General features: G+C 35.3%; 1 protein-coding gene across 4 annotated transcripts in view; it reads left to right on the forward strand.

Annotated features, from left to right (window-relative positions):
• The window catches only part of WWP1 (WW domain containing E3 ubiquitin protein ligase 1), a 58,843-nt gene that overhangs the window by 33,328 nt on the left and 9,584 nt on the right, over window positions 1–15,931 (forward strand). For all 4 annotated transcript variants that reach the window (XM_079300383.1, XM_079300385.1, XM_079300386.1 and 1 more), the window contains 10 exons: window positions 1,193–1,374; window positions 4,212–4,563; window positions 6,595–6,690; window positions 7,308–7,482; window positions 10,764–10,818; window positions 10,920–11,004; window positions 11,104–11,232; window positions 12,161–12,233; window positions 12,326–12,397; window positions 13,370–13,458. In XM_079300383.1, coding sequence (XP_079156509.1) covers window positions 1,193–1,374; window positions 4,212–4,563; window positions 6,595–6,690; window positions 7,308–7,482; window positions 10,764–10,818; window positions 10,920–11,004; window positions 11,104–11,232; window positions 12,161–12,233; window positions 12,326–12,397; window positions 13,370–13,458 — 1,308 coding nt within the window. The remainder of the gene's footprint in view (window positions 1–1,192; window positions 1,375–4,211; window positions 4,564–6,594; window positions 6,691–7,307; window positions 7,483–10,763; window positions 10,819–10,919; window positions 11,005–11,103; window positions 11,233–12,160; window positions 12,234–12,325; window positions 12,398–13,369; window positions 13,459–15,931) is intronic.

A 15,931-nucleotide genomic window follows, 5' to 3' on the forward strand; every position in this document is an offset into this window, starting at 1 on the left:
GTATGGAGTGAGAATATAAAGTTGCTTCTGTTTTTTTTTTTTTTTTTTTTTTTTAGAGGTTTCAGACTTCTAAAATGATTTGAAGCACATCTGCATACCACTTTGAAACAGTAGTAACAATCATTTGTTTTCATTCAGCTATTGTTGCTGGAGATAATGTCTCTTACTGGGATCCTGCTCTTGGTGTTGATATTTTATTTTACTGCATTTTTCAACACAGCTATCCAGCACTTTTGATTTGCAGTTCTAAAATTAAGAGATGAAGAAAAGTTTTAAGGTAGTTTCTCTGCATGTTTTTTGGAGGTAAATTGAGTTTGTAGTCCAGAGTTGAAAAAGAATAATGTTTCTTTGGAATTGGGTAAGGTAGCATGGAAATGCTGCTTCTTCCCTTCCTACTCCACAAAATCAGACTTCTAGCTGTTCTCACATTTTTTGTTATCTGTGTAATTTCAGTATTTAACCTCTACTCCTTGACTAGTTGAGATGATAAGATGGCATTGAGGGTAATTTTCAAAATATTTGTCTCTGGTGGATGGCTTTAAGCATTCTGAAAGAAATTTAAGTAAAAAACAGTGTACAGCTATAACTGAACAAAACTTTCCATTCACAAGCCCTAAAAGTGCATTTATTTCCACGTGGCCTTGTAAACACAGAGCTGCCTGAGTATATTTGTCCTCACAATGCCCCTTTCTGCCAATGCATAAGAGATACTCATCTTATTTTCCTTTTACTGAGAGAGAATTTTTTTGCTGTCTTATGGATATTTTTAGTGATATGACTAACAAAACCAGTTCTTCCTCTTGCTTAATGGGAGAAAAAGCTTTCCTGCTCATAGCTGCTCTTTGGACGGCTCCCTGAGGCTGTTTTGGAAGATGCAGTAGATGCATCAGTCTGTTCAATTCAATTCTAATATGTCATTAAAAGTAAAAGAGAAGGTGAAAATGGAAACTCTTACCTGTTTTAAGTATTTGAAATCCTCAAAAATGATTCTTGCATTTTTCTTTACAGTCAAGTGTGAGACCAAAACAGTTATCTAGGCTGCAAACACTAAGATATAATGCTATAAACACTTTTGAATTTGCCAACGTTTCTTTATTTTTATACCATAGTTTAGTGTAGTATTAGTTTTAGTCGCATAACTGTTTAACATGTTGCTTGTAGTAACCTAAAATCATCTTTTATTTTTGCCAAGATCTGCTTGTGACATTTCTAATGGGATAGACAATCAAGTACCTTCCAGCTCTGTAGTACAGAACACGTTCAGTGTGGAAGCTGTTAATGGAGACAGCACACCATCTCCTAATCATGTTGCAGCCAGACCCAAAAATACACCAGTACCAAAACCACTCGAAGCTCAGCCTGTCAACAGCACTGGTAAGAATGGGAAAACGTGTTCCATGAGGCTTTTTTATCTAGTTGTATCTCAATACTTTTTCCATAAAATTTTTGTTGGATTTCAAAAGTACTGAAAGGATGTGGCTTGGATTTATAACCTTGAGTATCCACTTTTGTAAATTTTTTTGCAGTAGACCCATTCTTACTGAATTTCACACTTTATCATAAGTTCTTTTCTCTGATGAAGAAAGATTCAAGATGATGAAATCATATTACTCTTTGTCTGGAGGAAAAATCAGATTTCTTTGAGAATTAATTTGAGTAACTATGATTACATTTTTCCTGACATTACATAAATCTGATTTAGGCAGGGAACTGCTGTGCTCTAAGTCAAGATGTGTTGCAGACTTTCCATGCATTCAAATTTTTTCAAAAATGCAATTTAAGAACAGGTAGTGGCAAGTAGTGAATTTCATTTTCCTCTTAAACAAAAAAAATATTGATGCTGACTTCAGTTCACTTTTGATTCAGTGAAACTAGTGAAATAAAAAAAAATATATATTTTTGTTCTTCTGGCATCTAATAATGACTGCTTTCTAAGCCCTTTCTCTTTTCTCAGCTGTTTGAGAGAGATTAGAGTGATAGCAGGGAGAAAAGACAACTGTAAATAGAAATAGGCAAGTTGCTACTAAATGGGAGAACAGAAATTGTCAAACTCTGTAATACAGTGGAAAATGTTGGTATGGTTGGAAGATAACAGAAACAATTATGAACTTTAAAAATTAATAATTAAATTAGATCTTCTCTGAAGCTTTTCTCTATTTGGAGAACTTTAATTTGATTCCCCTCTCTATTCAGCTCAAGGCTAGAGGGCATATATATTATTAAGGCATTGCTCCCTTTTTCTTCAACAGCAGAGAGAGCCATTTGAAATCTGTATTAGGATAGGGTAATTGAAAAATAATTGATTTGTTGAAGTGGTAATATTGATTAAATCATTGTTGAGCTTGCACTAAAGCATTTGTGTAGGAGTAATCAACTACTGTATCACTGGGTGAAGATGTTTTTAAGGCAAGGCATAAAACAGATCTCTGGCATTTTTTGATGACACTTTTTTTCCCCACTGTTGTGCTTTAGCAGGATTGTAAATTCATGTGATGCTGCCAGAATTGCTGTTTTAGGCATAATTGGTGAAGTAATCATCTGATGTAATGTTTTATATGTCTGTTTTGGAGATGAACTTACTAATAGAGCAGATGATTTTTTCATTATTTTCCTTCTAAGTTAATTATGTAATCCTATTCATTCCTTCATGTGGATGAGTTGAATTTTTTTAATAGAAATTGAAATTTCAGTTTAAGGCTTTTTTTCTTGTGTAAGCTAAGTTGTTGCTAGTTTAAGCAGAAATTTGATGAAACTTGATCAAATTGTTTATAGTTTCATGTCATGCTGAAACAATACAAAATCTTGATATTTCTTTTTTGCCATCTGGAAGCAGTGATGTGTTACCCTGGAAAAGTTTTGTTCAAAAAGTAGTGCCTTTATAGAACTTAAAAATCTGTTGCCTGTAAAGTCATACTTATCATTATGCATATCAAGAAAATTCATATGGTGCACTGATAATACCTTAAGGAAACTGACATTCAATTCTGATTTAAATTCTGATGACAAAATAAAACAAGTGAACTCTTTAAAATAATGAAACAACATTTTATAGGCACTATTCTGAGATTTAGTTTTGCAAATGTGTATCAAAAAGGTTAAGAATATAGAATTATGTTAGTTTCAATCCTTAGCATTGTAAGGTGATAATATACTGTGAGGTTAGAAAATTGCTTGAAGCATGTATTGCATATCCTTAGTCCTGTAGAAAATTGTTGCAACTATAAACAGCTACAAGCTACTAACTAGAAATGTCACTGTGTGATGTTGATTAGTGGTGCAGGAAATGAAGGTGGTGAATGATGTTGCACTGCTTTTTATAGGGCCTTGACTTTTAATGAGTGTCCTACAGACTGCTGTACCTGATGTCACTTGTCTAAGTTAGACAAGATCTTAATGTGCTGAGAGACTGTTCTGTTAAGCTCTGCAGATGATTGGTATACTGTTGGCCAAGTGGGCTTGGGACTAATAAAGCCTCCTTAGCACCCCTTACCTGCTAAATCCATGTCTGCTTTAAATCTCTTTATGAGATTGTGCTTGCTTCAGTTCCATGGCATTTTTATTTTTCTTCAAAAGATAGAATCGATTTACTTTGTGATTCTGAAGTAATTTTCTTCAGTCATTGAGCTATGCAAGTTGTGTTAGCCAATAATAGTTTTTATATTTTAATCCCTCTTTTGGAGGGGGATTTTTTTTTCCAAGTCACATACTGGTGTAGGGCAAATTGTAGGGTTGTGTACCTCAGCTCTGGAAAAGGAAAGAAATTATCTGTAGGAAATGCCTCTTTTCCAAATCTCATAGTGTAATCTCTTAATATTTGTTTTCATGTAGTACTGATCAATATTTCTTTTTGAACTTCAGTGTAAGTTCAGAGTTTTAAAAAAGACTATACAGTTTTGTGGGAAGCAGATGGGTACTCTTACTAATCTAGACTAAGGTGTAACATTGAGGTGTCTAAGACATGCAGAAACTAAGAAAAACTGTGTATATGTGTGTATATATATTCCTATGTAACAGGGAAGTAGAGAGAACTGTAAGTTTTAACTGAATGCAAGTATGTTGTGACTTTTTGTCGTCTTAGACAACAGTGCTGCTTATGATATACAGGTGCAACTTTAATATATTCCTTTCAAGTCATTTAGTCCAGAAGCTGGTTATTTGAAAAGTAAATATAATCACATTCTGATACCCAAATGTTATTTCCCATTTCTCAGTTAATGGTGAGTCATCTGCCTCTGCACCTGAAGTTGGTAATTCCTCTGTCTCCGAGGCTCCCACGGGTTCAGTTGAAGCTCCTGTGTCTTCAGCAGATTGCACTGATGATACAGCAGAACCTCAGTCAGCAACAGAAGCAACTAGTTGTTCAGAAAGCCACACTTCTGCATCACCTGTTGTGTCTGCTGAACAAGAACCTGCAGCTGCAACAGACTGTGCTCAGCCTAGTGCTCGAAACAGCATAGCAGCTGATGCAGCCAAGCCAAGGGAATCCTCCTCCACGCCAAGTGCATCTGCAGAACCTGTAAGACAGCAGCCTGCTACTGTCAGTACAGAGCCTTTGCCACCAGGGTATGTTGTTTTGCTTTTAATGCTATCATTTTGTGTCATCTAAATGTGCATATAAAGAAACAGAAACTTAATTCTATACAGGGATTGTCAAATGCAGGTCAGCTGGCTGAGATGGGGTTATTTGATCTAAATTGGGATTTGTGCTGTTGCTATAACTGGCTATTCTTGTCCCAGAAAGTAACAACTGACAACTGATTTGCTGAGAAGGTATTGTGATCTTAACAAACTCTTGGGTGTTATGGAGGTGACGATTTTTTGTTTCATATTTTCAAATTTATTTGGGCTGTAATTCATTATCCCTTTGTTTCTTAGTAGTAGGGACCAAAACACAAAGAATTGAAAATAACCAGTCTAGAAATGCTTGTAGGTGCTTGCTGTGTAATAATGAGTTCAATAATCTAATAGTTAAAAATAAGATTTGATGTGTATGTAGGTATGGGCTAAGAAGAGCTAGACTATTTTAATTTAGTAGATTGTTAGAAATGGCTTTAGTAGTCTCAAATACAAAATCAGAAATGTACTTAGACATTAAATGAAAGTACAGTACATGCTCAAATACATATAGATAGATCTTAACATTTTTAATTTATGCTTTCATGGTGGGGTGAAGAAATATCTTCAGTTCAAATTAGAAATACTGACTTTTCCATAATTCTGTAAATATTAATTATTTTAGCATTTTCTGATCACAAAAACTGTTTCTTAACCCAAAGCGTATATGCCTTGTGTCCTTGTAGCTGATCTTGCAGAGAGTCTGTCTTATACCTGCTCCCTGTGAAGAAGGTTCAGTAAGTTATTAGTGACACTTCACTTGAGTTTCTGCAGTTAGGTAAACATGAAACAAATATTTAAAAGATAAAAGTATTGTTTATGATTTTCAGATGCCCTGTCTTTATAGGTGGGAATTCTTTCCACACATTCTTTTTTCAATTAATTACATGCTTTCCCACTGAGGAGAGGGTCATGAGTTCCAGGCATAGTGCACACTATGGCCAACTCTATTTCTTCATCAATCCCTGATCACGTTCCTGTGGGGTTTTTATTTGGTGGCTCCCCACATCCCCCTACATCCTCTCCCCCTCCACCCTCTTATCCTCCCTACCAAATTGAGTCTCCATTATGAATAGCCCTAGGAATTCCGGAAAATGCTGCTGCTCCTCTCCTCTCTCTCCTTCTTGAAATCTTAACATATAACCTCTTGAATTGCTGAAAAGATTTTGTAGTTTTATACACTGCTCTGCAATAGTGAGGAAATGCGCATCCAATTCTATGAATAGCAGGCAAGGTGTTCTGCCTACGACATTTTTAGGAACTAATTAAGTGTTTCTGTAAGAAAAATAATCAACTGCAGGCAAACACTTCAGCTTTTCACCTAATGTTTATCCTGGTTTCCTCGCCACTTATGCATACTTCTGTGGCATTATGGTAGTTCTCAGCATCATGAATCATCAGCTGTTGATAATGTTTGGTTCTAGCTCCATCTCCAATGTAAGATTGTTTCACAAAATGAAGTAATCACCAGGGATATCAGATACAGAATTTACCAGGGTAGGAAATAGAAAGATGGGAAAAACAGCTGATAGCACACACTTCAGGTTCTCTCTGAAAGATGATGTTTGTTGGATAATAGGGAACAGAGCTTCAAAATGTGAACACTCATTTTTTGAGAGACATGAACTTGGAAATGCAAAGAATGCATCTCTAAGCACTTTTGGAATGAGGTTATTTTAGTATCCAAGCATTGAGCAGATAATTAATTGACTTTGTTCCCAACTTAAATATAAAAGGAAAATGTTTGTGAATACTGATGTATGGTCATTATGTGTTACAGCCTTTAAAGAAATCTTTATGGTGATATCAGATAAACAGGAAATAACTAATCTGTATTCTGGTGTGAATTTTCTTTGGTGCTTGAGAATGGGTTTTGGACCATGGTATTTTCATTCAATGCCAAGGTACATTTTGTCTTAGTGGGAAGTTTAAGGGAACTATTTGAACCTTCACTTATGTGGAAGTCTCTTTGTCTTGAAGGTGGGAGCAAAGAAAGGATCCTCATGGTAGAACCTATTATGTTGATCACAACACACGAACTACAACATGGGAAAGACCACAGCCCTTACCTCCTGGGTAATGTAGACTTTTTGAATTAAATATTAAATAAATATGATTTTGTTTGGTTTTTGCTGGAAACAAAGAGCAGCTCATCAAAACTGTATTCTGTGTCATATATTAAGAAATTCTAGCTTTCATTTAATTATATTAATTGCAGCTTTTGTTACAGGAATGGTGAAGCTGGCTATGCCATTAGTTTTAATCACTTGCTCAAATACAGCTGTTAAAATATTTTGTTCTTCTGTTAAAATTTAAGCATGAAATAATGCATATTTGATTGCCTTCATTTGATTTGGTACCACTAAGTGTAGTGCACTGGTTTCAAACCTTAGATTTCCCAGCAAAATGTTCTCTGTGGAATCTGCCAACGTTACTTGCAGTCACAGGTGTTTACAAAGTTAAAAATGAGGTGACAGACAGCTGAGCAGGCAGTCGCTTGAAGTCTGTGTATGCTGATTTTGCTTGTTCATCTACCAGTTTAATCAGGGTACTTTTGTGTCTTTTAGAAATTGAAATAATGCCTGTGACTCCAGTAGTTCATTCAAGTACCAGCTAGGAATTTAGAATAAGGAGAAAATTGGTTAGTAACACTACTGAAAGAATTAACTGTTAACATTTGTGTTTCTTGAAAGCTGGGAAAGAAGAGTTGATGATCGTGGGAGAGTTTACTATGTAGACCACAACACCAGAACCACAACGTGGCAGCGGCCAACGATGGAGTCAGTGAGGAACTTTGAGCAATGGCAATCTCAACGGAATCAGCTGCAGGGAGCTATGCAACAATTCAACCAGCGATACCTCTATTCGGTACAGTAAACAAAATCTGAAATTATACAGAGGTGTAGGTGCACTTTTTGTGCTTTAAAGAAAGGGATTTTGTAACTGTTCAACCATACGTGTTAAAAGATGTTTAGCATCAGTAATGTAGACTCTGATTATTTTTTAAAAAGTTAAAAATTGTCCTTGAAGGCAGAAAATACTCCCTTCTGAGTTTGTTCTCCAACAGCAGCTTTGTATACTGCATTTTATGTAAGACTTTTAATGCCAATAGTAAGAGGTTCAACTAAAACTGTCCCTAAAACTGAAAATAAATGTAAATGTTGTTAGGGGTTATTTTGAGCATTAAATAGCCTTCAAAACTGTTTAGTTTTTGCATTAGTGAAGTCCTTCACTAACACGAGTGCCAGTTCTTTTACTTTGAAGGGTGTACATCTGGTTCAGCTCTGGAATTTCCAACATGATTTTCCATTTCTCTCACATGGTTACTTCTTCTGCCTGAAGAAAGTATGAGTAGCTTCAAAGGGAATATTTGAGTCAGATTTTTGCATCTGTAGCTGGATATATAGGATAGTTGTTTCTTCACAGTTAAAGAATAATGGTGCCTGTATGTTACTATCACTCTAAACAGTGTACTTTAAGAATTGTGCTTGGCTTCTTTAAAAAATTGTCTGATCCCAGAAACCTTGTAAGTGAAATGCAGCAAAGCTGGAGTGTTTTAAAGATGAAACCATTGAAATACAAGTCCTGGAATAGGACTCTCTGCACGTGCAGACCTAAGTTTGAATTTGATGGACTTTATTCGCACACCCCACTGAATTAAGGATGCTGCAGTATTGCATTAAAAAATTCTCAAATTATTGAATTAGACATTATATCTTGTCACTAGCAATAGCAGAAATGAACATCACCACTAATTTTCTGAACTCCCAGAGCTGTGCATCAAATTCAATTTGTTTTATGCAGTTAGAGAAAAGTTGAGTGGTCAAGGCTAGAAGGAACCTCGTAAGGGTATTCGGTCCAATGTCCGTCATCAGGAAAGGCCACCTAGAGCCAGCTGTCCAGGACTGATGTCTTGTAAATATCTCCAAGGATGGAGACTCCACAGCCCCTCTGGGAAGCCTGGCCAGTGCTTGGTCACCCTCCCAGTATAAAGTGTTTCCTGATGTTTAGAGGGAACCCCTTGTATTTCAGTGTGAGCCATTGCCTCTGGTCTTGACACTGTGAACCAGTGAGAAGAGTCTGGCTCCATCCTTTTTGCACCCTCCTTCACTGGGTATTTAAGCACACTCATAATTTTCTAATGCAAATCCAAGAATCACTGCTGAAGCACACCAAGCCAAAAACTCTTGCTTGACCAACTTTTGTACTTGTGTACTTTTTTGATCAGTTGCATAAAACATCTGAGAAAACTCTTGCTTTTCCCATGCCAAGATTTTTTTTGCTAGATTTATCCTTTGGTGAACAATACATTTTTAAAATTAAGTTGTGTTACTTCCTTTATTAAAGGGTAGCCCTTAGTGAAAACCACATACCCATTATTTAAAATGTCTTATCTGACCTTAGAATCAATAAATGAGGATTTGTTAGTGAGACAGAATAAACCTGAAGGAAAAGAAAATGTGACTGCATCTCTTTAGAATTCTGTTTTCTAAGTATTATATCTGTTACACAGGTAGAACTCAGTTTGTTGAGGGGGAAAATTGAAATTATTTTGTAGAAACAGTGGGGGGTTTTTTGTTAGTTTTTGTTTGTTTGTTTGATTGTTTTTTTGTTTTTTGTTTTTTTTTTTTTTTTTTTTTACTTTTGTGTTATACTTTTCTTCTAGAATAGTTTAGGTCAAATTCTAGCTACCTTTTCATGCTCTGGTGACATACCAGAACTCTGCCTATATAGCAGTTGGAGTGAGATTTGTATTTTATTTTTTGGGAAAAAAGTAGATGAATACTTTCAGTTAGAGAATGTTTCAATTGCCTTGAGTGGGAAAAGCTGAACTCTCTAAAGAAAGAAAAATAGATGAGAGATGGTTATTTGAATTACTTTCATTTTTACCTGGATTAATTTATCATAGTCACTTTGGAAGTGAATCTGCCTGGTGTTTCACTATGTTCTGTTAAATATACAGCTCTATGTGGCCAGCAGCCACACACAAATCCTCAGACCCATTAAGAAGATTGGAAATATCTGAACTGTGCCACCATTCAGTTCTTTGGCAGACAGCTTTCTGCTTTTGTGCACTTTTCTTTTACAGTCACCACAGAGAAGTCTTTGGTTAGAGGGTTATTGTGGTTGTGTGGTCTCCTAAAGCAGAAAAGACTAACTGCATTTGCTGCTGAAGTAATGATAATTCCCTGTTCATGTGTAGTAGCTAGTGGCTGGAACAACTACACAGCTCGATTTTGAGTGTAACTAATTCATTTCCTTCTGATCCTTGATCTATTTCTCAGCGAAAAAATATCATAGATTTGTTTTGCCTGAGTTTTCTCCTGTAAACTCTTATTTGATATTTCTGTATTGCAAATGCTATATAAAGCAGTTTCAGTTTCTAAGACGCTCTTTGGAAAACATAATTTGGTTCCCCTATATCAAAATTCCATTCTGTACCCACACACACTAAAAGTTAGTGTCCACAAAATTTTAGAGGTGGATACTTTTAATTATAAATCAGAGCATGGATACTATAGTCTGTGGGATTTCTGCCTTTTATTTTTATTTTTCCCATGCTTTGTATTTTTGGGAGTTACTTGAGGACTTCTGCAAGGTTACATTATGAGCTTAGCATGTGTTTACATAATAATGTAATCCCTTTTTTTTTTCACTTTAACCTTACTGTATGCTGATATAATTTTACCCATCAGCATATGAATGCAGCTGCATTTAAAAAAAAAATTGACAATATCTGAAAATAGCCAAACAGCCAGGGAAGTTATCATGTATTGAGGAAGTAAAACCTGCTATGTTGGCAGTAGTCACTGTGCTTGGAAATGTTTATTATGGTAAAACGTGCTCTTAAGCAAAAACTTAGTGCTTATCTGCTGATACATGCTTCCTCAAAACTTGTATGAACTGCACCTCTTTGTATGAGCACTCAAGTTTGCTGTGGGAAGGGAAAGGGAGGGTACATTGTGTTGAAAACAAGTGTACAAAGCATATCTTACTATCATATAGTTTCTTTTCAAAACCAGATTAAAAATGGCATAATGGGTTTTTTTTCAGAATGGTCTTCAGGACTAGTTATAGTCTTAGAAAACACTGAGAAAATAATATGAATGATATTTGGCCTGACTGAAAGTCCTCTTGTTTTTAAATAGGCTTCAATGTTGTCAGCAGAAAATGATCCACTTGGGCCTTTACCACCAGGTTGGGGTAAGTTAATTAGCTGTGCATTTCAGGAAGTGCCAGTTACAGAAATTTAGAATGCAGTTGTTGTATAGTGGAATCTTTTCTTTTTTTTCTCTTCTTTTTAGAAAGAAGAGTGGATTCAAATGATAGGGTGTATTTTGTAAATCATAACACAAAGACAACACAGTGGGAAGACCCTCGAACTCAAGGGTAGGTGTGTATAATGACTGTGCAGATTCAAAAGATCTTGCTTAATTCTTTTATATCATGATATGGGGGAAAAAGCACTGCCTGCAATTTCTTTTGCAGTTTACAGAATGAGGACCCTCTTCCAGAGGGCTGGGAAATCAGGTATACCAGAGAAGGTGTCAGATACTTTGTTGATCATAATACAAGAACCACCACCTTCAATGATCCTCGTACTGGGAAATCTTCTGTGTAAGTGAGAAATTAAATATATTTTTGGTTGTTTTACCTTGTCATAGGTTGATAGTGAAGTTTTCTCATAAAATTATCTACTCTTTTAGCTGGACTTGAACACTAAATTATCAACAAGTATTTATATTATAAATTTAATATATTTAAAAAATTATTTGTGACTTTATCTATGACACATTTTACTATACTGCTCTGATGTTCAATACTTTTTATATGCTTTTGAAATACCAAGATTGTAATAATTTTAGAAATGGAGAGGGGCAATGAGATTAATACTGAGCTAATGTAACTAATAGTTGCATTTTTAAAGGAACAGCAAATGGTCATTAGGAGAATTGCTTATAATGATACACATTGTAGCAACAGTAATGTCTAAACAAAGTAGTTCTGAGTACTTCTGAAAAAGTTTACATGCAAATCTCTTTTAAATATTTAAATAGGAGTATTGACCCAACCTCTGGTGGCTTTCTTAATGTCTTTTATATGAAGTAATGTTTACTTCTGACAACATAGTAATGACTTATCATTCAATGACCCTGTAGAATGTTGTTGCACTAGAAAGTCCTTAATAGTTCCAAAAGCAGCTGAATTTATGAAGCCTAACTAAGCAGTCTTTCTCTGAATGAAAATAATAAGTTAGATGTCTCTCCTCTATGTGACTTGTAGTTTTTACAGATTTCATAGGGATTTCATATCTGCTTGATCTTTTATCTTTTTATCAAATTTGGAAAATTGACTTGCAAAAAAAGAATGAGTACGGGATGGTAGAAAAGAAGACTGGCATTCCAAACCACCAGTTGCATTTGATCATATCTTACAATAACAATTTTTGTGTATTTTTGAAATCTTCATGCTGTTGTTTAGCATTGAAACTAATATTTGATATCTGCATGCTTAATGTGTCTATCTCCAATATGTTTCCTTGCAGAAATAAAGGGCCACAGATTGCTTATGAGCGTAGCTTTAGGTGGAAGCTTGCTCATTTCCGTTACTTGTGTCAGGTACTGATTTAGTAATTTTTTATTTATTTAAATTCTATGAGTTTTTACCTGTGTATGTGCTGCTTTTTAATGTTATTGCCTTATGATTACAGTCCAATGCACTGCCAAGTCATGTGAAAATCAATGTATCCAGACAGACTTTGTTTGAGGATTCCTTCCAGCAAGTAAGACTGCAAAAATTATTGTGTTTATTTGTCAAGAGAGCAGAAGAACAAAAATGGCCATAGCTAGTTCAGACTAATGGTCCTTCAGGCACAGTAATGTTCCCCTGGTATTAGCTAGTAGGGGTTTCTTAGGGAAGACTGTAATAAAAGAAGTATTGTATATAATACTTTTACCATATGATCTTTCATTTTTAGCTGTTTACAATTGAAATGCTTCTTGAGCTTGAAGTGGTTTCTGAGTATTTTAATAATCCTCAAGGGATTTCTCTTCTGTGAGCTAGTGTGTGCTCTTCTTGTGAACTTTTTGCATCTGTAGCCTCTTGTGGTGGAGTTCCATAGCTTAACCTACTGTGGTATCAGCCACATTGGATTTGCTTTTCTGATTCCTCTGCATGTTTAGATACCTTTATAATATGTTGTTTTCTCCAGCTAAAACTGGCGTCCTGCTTTGTCCTTCAAAGATTAAATCTATGTAATTGAAGCTTACAGTCCTTGAGCTTTTGCAGTCTGCTGCCAATGGATGATGAAAATTCTTGCTCTTGTCAACACAAGACCTCTTGACAGGGATTCTCAATAAATAAAAAGTATGACCTTAGTCTGGATTAAATTATTTCTATATGTGTTTTTCCCTAAAATCAAAAATCATATATATCAGGTGAAGTGCCTTTTCACCTATTTTCTTTAAATAATGACTGCATTAGGAGGAATGTTAGAACAGAATACCCATACAACAATTCTTCTCAGATATTCCATCCCCTTGCTAGCAGTCTGCTGCTCAAGGATTTTAAGTCCAAGTTGGTATTTTTATGTGTAGTTCATTGATTCCTTTTCCCATTAGATGGTCTATTTGCTTTTCAAATTTGTGCAACATATGATGTATATACAATTTCTGTGTCAGCATAAATTAAATACATCAATGAGTGATGTAGTGGCAATCCATAATTTATAATTTATTAATTTATTTTCTAATAGATTATGGCATTAAAACCCTATGATTTGAGGAGAAGATTATATGTTATTTTTAGAGGAGAAGAAGGATTGGATTATGGTGGCTTGGCAAGGTAAAAGAAAACTTCTTAAACCGTTTTTATTTTTTTAACAGCACTTTAGCCTTGATTTCTCTTGCAGTCTGACCTTAGGTACTTTTTAGTTCCCCTAAATGTATTAAGAAGGTGGAACTGGCAGCACTGGTTTTTGTTACAGGTTTTAACTTCACATTGGTAAAACTATGGTCTCAGTTGCTCAGTTCTTTGACAAAGAGTGATGTTTAAGTTGGAATGAAATTAATTGCTATGGACTGAGTTAGTTAGGAAACTTTCTATCAGAAAGTTCAATTTTCCAAAAGTGGGGACTGTGGGAAAATAAAGTGTTCTGCTTATCTGGAAAAATGGCAAGCAAACACCAGATTCAGGCTGATAAGAACAGAAAGGAAATAAATGAAATGACAGGCATGAAGGCATGGAACACCAGACAGACTGTGTTGGCTCCACTGGAATGTGAAACAGCTGGATTATGGGTTTTTCTAGAATCTGAAATGGAACTCAGAGGGGAAAAATCTGATAGCAGGAAAACCATAGACAAGGTTTCATTTCTTGATCACAGAGAATACAACCACTGACTACTGCTGCCAGTTACTTGAATGAAATGCTATTGCTAGGAAAAAAAATTCACTACTCCTGTATATCCAGGGAACTGGAAGAGGCTATCAGTGATAGAAATTTTTTTGTTAGGTTGTTTTGGGGTTTTTATTTTGTTAGGTTTTTTTGGGGTTTAGTTTTGTTAGGTTGCTTTGTTTTTTTGTTTTTTTTTAAATTTTTTTTTAATGTAAAGATGTTCTGGTTTGGTTTTGTTCTGGTTTTATGCAGCTTCCTGCATTAAAACTGAATTCAGTGAAAATGAGTAGTATTTATTAGTAAGGAAGTTTGCCTCTGAAGGCTGAGCTTCTTTGGGTATGTGGTGTTTTGCTTCTGATTACAGTATCACACAGACATTTGGGGAGTGATTGCAAGGAGGAATTAAATTTGAGTTTTACATGGGTTTTGTTTGGTTGGTGTCCCCATTGTGAGGGCCATAGGTTTAGGATGGGAACCAGAACAGTTCATAGATATTTCCATAGAAAAGATGTTAGAATAATTTAATTGAAATGTGTTAATCAAACAAAGTAGGAGAATAAATAAAGAAAAAATACTACATAAGTAGTGTAGTTTCATAGCTTCATAGTTACTTAAGTCTTGCCCAAGAATCTGTATGTGAAAATGAGAACCAGCCAGGATCTCATTGTATCTTGAGCTGAGAATTCTTAAGTGACACTAAATAAATGTTCATGTACTGACTAATGAAATACTGCATTAATACAAATACAGATCAGCTGTCTCTCAACAGACTAAACTCAGTGTTCCTGTCAGATTTTTACCTTGCATGTAGAAGGACCAATATGACATTATGTCCTGTGGCAAGTTTTAGCTGTTGATGTGAAAAATTCATTGCTTCTGCAACTTCTTGTTAATGACTGATTTAGTTTATTCCTCCCTTGTTATCTGACATGTTCTAATTTAAATGCCTATTAAATTTGATGCTTCTGTGTTAATGTAATTGTCTCAGTGTGAAACTTGCCTAGAGTGCTGTACAACATTCTCATGCTCAATGGAAGACACATAGAACCCTGTTAGGGTTTTTGGGTCCTGGCTGCCTTTCTCTGTTTACTCTTTATACTTGGCCTTTGGGTTGGAAGTGTATCATAGTGATTCATAATCCATGACTTGAGTTTCATGGCACTATTAGGAGAAACATGCCAGCAAATCTCATTTTTATTCCTTGATCTTGAGTAAATACAGGGATAGAAGAGATGCCTCTTAACTGTGACAGCTGAAAGACAGTCAGAATGGAATTCAGTCCCTACAGTTGGAGGACAGATTTTCAGCTGTTTTTATCAGTCATCCCTAGGCCTGGTTGTTCAGTCCACACATTTAGTGCCTGATACAAAAGCTCCTGAGTGTGTATGACAGTTCTGAGGTCTCTGCAAATACTGTAAAGCAAGAAATATTATAAAAATCAGCTATCTGAACACTAGATTCTGGTATTTCAGAATTGTTGGAAAAAATTGAAGTGGTGAAAAACATATATTCATTTAACCTCAGCAAAAAAGATACTTTGACACAATTTTACATATTGTGTAGGCTTAACCACTGCATGGTAATTTGTTAAACTGCAGTAAGTCAGTGAGTGTTTTGCTGTCAGACTGGAAAAGCAAATGAGGTATGCTGAAGTTTCAATTTGTTTGTTTTGTTCTGTTTTATCTAAATTGTTGATAATACACATGGAATAATCTGTGATTTTTTTGAGTAAAGATGTGAGTTGTAGATAGTAAAGTAGGCATGAGGAGGGCAAATGCTGTGTACTGGTTGAGGCAAGGACTGTGTAAGAAAAAAATGTTACTAATAGGCAGCTAAAACTGGTGCTGTGAGGGTGTGTTCAAGATAAAAAATCTTAATTGTAATTTCTAAACTTCGGAAACCATTATTTTCTAACATTATT

This window comes from Erithacus rubecula (genome assembly GCF_903797595.1).
Source record: "Erithacus rubecula genome assembly, chromosome: 3".
Taxonomy (NCBI): Eukaryota; Metazoa; Chordata; class Aves; order Passeriformes; family Muscicapidae; genus Erithacus; species Erithacus rubecula.